The sequence below is a fragment of the Rutidosis leptorrhynchoides genome, chromosome 2 (genome assembly GCF_046630445.1).
Source record: "Rutidosis leptorrhynchoides isolate AG116_Rl617_1_P2 chromosome 2, CSIRO_AGI_Rlap_v1, whole genome shotgun sequence".
NCBI lineage: Eukaryota > Viridiplantae > Streptophyta > Magnoliopsida > Asterales > Asteraceae > Rutidosis > Rutidosis leptorrhynchoides.
Genome location: NC_092334.1, coordinates 624,258,741 through 624,264,139, shown reverse-complemented (window position 1 = coordinate 624,264,139; position 5,399 = coordinate 624,258,741). Strand labels below are relative to the sequence as shown.

Here is a 5,399-nt window from a genome sequence, read left to right as displayed (position 1 = left end):
TGCGCAGCCATTAAGGTGCCGTTTATTGAACAGATTGGGTCGACACCGGACCTTACCTTGGCCAAAGTGAAGAAGATGATCCCGTAGTTGTAGGGATTTTTGTAATTCTGTATTCATTTTTGTTCCTAATGTAATGGTTGTAATTAAATCAATGAAATATCAATTCCTTATGATTCTTGTTATTTTACTTGTGTGTTCCAACTGTAGTAAAACATGTTTATATAAATAGGTACGTACCGTCGTCACGAAAACGTACCGTTTGTCAAGGTTACACTTGATGATTGTCGACATTGCACTCATCTACTTAGTGCTGGGATTAATGCGACGGATACGAAATCCAGAGGCATCCCGTTCCGAGGGCTAGGCGTACCTCCAATACGCCTAGCGTCGCCAATACCGTCCAAAGATTAGATGATGTATTTGTTCATGGCATAAGTAACTTGTGAGTGGACTTACATTTATTACGCCGAAGCGCGGCCATAATAGTTACACAATACATTAGTAATGAAGATTGGAAAAATGCATTTAGTTGAAAACTGAAAACAAAGAAGTCTAATGCGTGATGCGCTTACATTTGTGGTGATCAATCACAAACTTGGTAGAATGAAAAAGAAAATTTTCAACAACGAAACGATTCGAAATATTTAAACATAGAACTTCTTTAAGTTGGTTGCGTGCCAGGTACGCGGCATAAATTTGCCATCATGCGTCTTTTAGGTTATACGCTCCGTTGCCAAGTGCATCGGCAATCACATAGGCGTTGTTATTACGCCAATTTTCCAGTATTCTTGACCCGGCTGGCGTTGTTATTACGCCACACAAAATCACCGAGGCGGAAAGTACGTTCTTTCACACGTTGATTGTAATACTTGGAAATTTTCTGTTTGTTTGACGCTTCCCTTATAGCGGCGGCGTCACGCCTTTCCTCCAGTAAGTCCAAATTTTCCTTCAAGCTATTGAGGTTGGACTCATCATTGAATTGCACTACACGTTGGGTTGGGACAGAAATTTCAGCGGGTATCACCGCCTCGGTACCATATACAAGGCTGAATGGCGTTTCTCAATTACTTCCTTTTGGCGTAGTTCGGAACGCCCATAATACTTGTGGAAGCTCATCTGCCCAACCTTTCCTGTCCGTATCCAACCTTGCCCTTATCCCGGCAACGATATCCCTGTTGGTGACTTCAACTTACCCATTTGCCTGCAGATGGGCAACAGAACTGAAAGTCTGTTTGATATTCAACCCGTCACACCATGAACGAAATGGATCGTGAGCAAACTGTTTGCCGTTATCACTTACGATTTCGTGTGGTATTCCGAAACGGCACATAATTTCCTCCCAAAAAAAAATTCACAATCTGTTTACCCATTATGCTCTTTAAAGGTTTGGCTTCAACCCACTTCGTGAAAAAGTCAATTGCAACAACCAAGTGTTTTCCATCCGGGAAGGGGCCTACCAAATCAATTGCCCATTTGTAAAAGGTCCAAGCAGACGTCACGGGAATTAGCTCATGCACCGGCATGTGAATTTGCGGGGCGTGACGTTGGCATGAAGCACAAGCTTTGATGATCTCTTTCGTGTCACGGTACATGGAGGGCCAAAAATAACCTAGCCGCATTATCTTCCCCACAACGGTCCTAAATCCTGCATGCATGCCATAAGTCCCTTCATGCACCTCCCTTACGATTGTTTCTGCCTCGCTTGGGCTGACACACCTTAAAAGTGGTGCCGTGAAGGATTTCTTGAACAGAACTCCATCCCTTAACGTGTACATAGGTGCTTTCATACGAATCTTACGTGCCATTGCCCCATCGATTGGCAACGTCCCATTCTTGAGATATGTAACGATGGGACTCATCCATGTCTCGACCTCTTCTACAGTGGCTGCCTCTTGTGATTATTTTGCAAGAAAATCAGGACATGTGTACGTTGTGTTTTAAGCAGATTATGCGTATAGCGTGTTTGTTATCGAAGCGAGTCGATACATGTACCATGTCAGTGGATTTTTGACTAAGGACCTCCACCCAAACGTCCTTGGCGAAGTGGCTGAACACGCTTGATGCGATTTTTCTGAGTGCGTCGGCCTTTTTGTTCAAGCATCGCGGCACTTGTGTTATTGAGAAACGCTCGAATTTGTTGGCCATTTCTTCTGCCAATGCCAAATAATTTTGCATAGCCGGATCCCTAGCTTCAAACATCCCATTCATCTAATTCGCCACGAGTTGGGAATTAACCGACACCTTTAGGTATTTTATTCCCATCTTTTCAGCCATTCTCAAACTAGACAGCAATGCCTCATATTCCACTTCGTTATTGGAGGCGGGGTACTTGAAACACAACGTGTAGGTATGTTCCTCTCCGTCAGGGCCAATTAAAATTAGACCTGCACCCGCTCCGTCAGAACTCGATGCTCCGTCGGTGAATAGTTCCCACGTGACGATATTTGGTACTTCTTCAACGACCGGTGCTGGTGGCGCGGCGCATATGAATTCAACCATAAAATCTGCCATAATCTGGCCTTTGACAGCGGTACGGGGGGCGTAATGGATTTCATGTTCACCCAGTTCGATTGCCCACTTGGCTAGCCTACCAGAAACCTCCGGTTTGCTCAATACCTGCATGAAAAACTTGTTAAAATAAATTTCCTCCAAGGTTCTCCTATCTCAATCGCCATACCGTACCTGTTTAATAGGCGAATCAGTTAGCACCAGCATTGGGTGCGCTTGAAAGTATCGTCTCAACCATCTTGTGGTGTGGACCAACGCGAAAATAAGCTTCTCAATCGGTTTGTAGTTGACTTCGCCATGTTGTAGCACTTTGCTCACAAAATAAACTGGCATCTGTGTGCCGCCACGCTCCGCGACGAGCACCGAGCTAACAACCTCAGTTCCCGCCACCAAGTAAATTGTCAAAGTTTCGCCTGAGAACTCTTAACATGTTAGCGTCATAATATTTATAAATTCGTAAAAAAATATTACGGAACGGTTACATTACCCGGTACTGGTGCCGTCAACGTCGGCAACGTCCTTATCAAAGCCTTCATTTCCTGGAAAGCATGATCCGCTTCAGGAGTCCAATCGAAGTTCCGTCCCAAGTTGTCTTTCAACACTTTGAATAATGGAAGTGACCGTTCTGCCGCCTTTGACAGGAATCTTTACAACACTACCAACTTGCCGTTCAGACTTTACACCTCCTTTCTCGTTCGCGGTGCTGCCATTTCATCAATAGCTTGAATTTTCTTAGGGTTTTCCCGTATACCACGCGTTGTGACGACGTGCCCCAAGAACTTTCCCTCCTCGAATCCAAAACTACACTTCTCCGAATTCAGCTTCATATTAATTTTTCGTAGAGAGTCGAACGTTTCCTGAATGTCCTTCAAAAGGTCCATTTCGGCATGACTTTTGATTACTATGTCGTCGACGTATGCTTCCACGTTTCGACCGATCTGTTCTTTTTGAACGCAACGTCGATGACCCGTTGGTACGTTGCGCCGCCATTTTTCAAACCAAAGGGCATCTTTTTGTAGCAAAAAATGCCTTGATCTGTGTGGAACGCGGTTTTGTCCTCTTCGCGTTTCGGCATTTGGATCTGGTGATAACCCTTGTAAGCATCAAGGAAACATTTGAAACGAAAGCCCGCCAACGACTCTACCTTCCAGTCTATCTCTGGTAGCGGATAGTTTTCTTTGGGACAAGCCATATTGATGTCTTTGCAGTCGACACACATCCGCCACGAACCGTTCGCTTTTTTGACCAGTACTGGATTGGCAACCCATGTTTGGTACTTAACCTCTCGCAGTATGTCTGCTTGTACCAACTTTTCCACTTCATTCCTTAGAAAGGCGCTACGCTTTGGGGCCATGCCCCATTTCTTTTGCCTTACTAGAGTCATACTCGGGTAGGCGTTTAAACGATGTTCTGCAACGGTACGAGGTACTCCCTTCATATCTGACTCTTGCCATGCAAACACGTCAGCGTTGTTCGCCAAGAGTTCACATAACGCACTTTTTGTTGCGTCGATAGTGTTTGTCCAATCTGTATTGCCTTCTCAGGAAAGGAATGGTTGATGATAACGCTTCCCCCTTGCTCAATCGGTGCCGTCTGATGTAGCGGCTGTTGGACCTGGCCCACAATCGGGACCCGATCAGAGAAAACAGTTGTAACGCCTAACAGAGTTGGGAATTTCATCATGCCATGCACAGTTGATACTATCGCGCCGAATTCACACAACGCTTCCCGTCCCATGATAATGTTGTACTTCGACTGGCTTCTGACAACTACAAAGTTTAAAGCCACCGTTCGCCATTTCGTATTTTCCTCTAACGTAACGTCAATGCTTACTCGACCCAGAGGCCAAGTCGTTTCGCCTGTGAATCCCGCGACGGGATAGGGTGGGGGTTTTACTTTGTCCTGCACATCTTGTGGTAGCTATAAGAAGCAATGTTCATATAAGACGTCAACGGCGCTTCCCGTATCTACATAAATTCTCGAGACCTTGCATTGTCCTACCGTGGCGGTTATCGTTACAGGAAAGTCGGTAGGACAGACTCTCCAAAAAGCAGGAAATGTGATAGGGGCACATTCCCATTCCTTCAAAACTTCTGCCTTATGAACGTGACCCGCGTGCCACATTTGTACCATGTGGATGTGCTTTTCTGGAGCTTTTTCTTTTCCCCGTTTCCAGGCAAATTTCTTCGTCCCGGGGACTTTGACACGCGACGGTTTTAGATGGTCAAGTTCCCCCAATTTCAGCCGTTCAACTATCACCTTCTTTAGTTCCTTGCAGTCGTCCACGTCGTGACCTTTATCTTCGTGAAAAATACACCATTTACTTTCATCTACAGTGAATCGTGGCTGCATCAGCTTTGGTGGCGGGAAATTTTTACTTATCTCTTCCGTTGCCAAAATTTGTTTAGGCGTTTTCGACAACGATTTTATCAAACTTTCCTCTTCTGCCGACAACCTCTTGGGGACGTACCGTTCATAAGGACGGTAGCTGTTACGGTGGTCAGACTTATGACTGGAACATCCGTAGCCCCTGTTGCTGCCGCTACCACTTCCTTTATACTTGTTACATGTATTACCTTTGTCATTTCCCTTGTCGTATTTATCGCTCCGGTCTGTTGTGCCGTGATCCCCAATGGCAGCGTCTGCAAACTCCTCGGAACGTACATAATCCTTTACCATTTTTACAGCTTCAACGTACGTTTTCGATAACTTATGCTGCGTTGATTTTACCAACGACAAATGAAGAGTTTGGCAGATTCCCATGATGTACGCGGAAATCTGCTGCGATTCAGGCAGATCTGGAATTTTTTGGCATTCTGCTGTGAAGCGGAAAGTAAAATTCATTAGGGATTCACGCGACCTCATCTTGATGCTGTGCGCATCTAGGTGAG

At 45.2% G+C, this 5,399-nt stretch overlaps 1 protein-coding gene across 1 annotated transcript; it reads right to left on the bottom strand.

Annotated features, from left to right (window-relative positions):
* Positions 1 to 766: 766 nt before the first annotated feature.
* LOC139890060 (uncharacterized) lies at positions 767 to 2,208 on the bottom strand. The gene is made up of 4 exons (XM_071872965.1): positions 1,993 to 2,208; positions 1,458 to 1,889; positions 1,194 to 1,336; positions 767 to 953 (listed from the first exon to the last, which is right to left on the bottom strand). Exons 1-4 carry the CDS (start codon positions 2,206 to 2,208, stop codon positions 767 to 769), a joined length of 978 nt encoding a protein of 325 aa, XP_071729066.1.
* Positions 2,209 to 5,399: the final 3,191 nt, after the last annotated feature.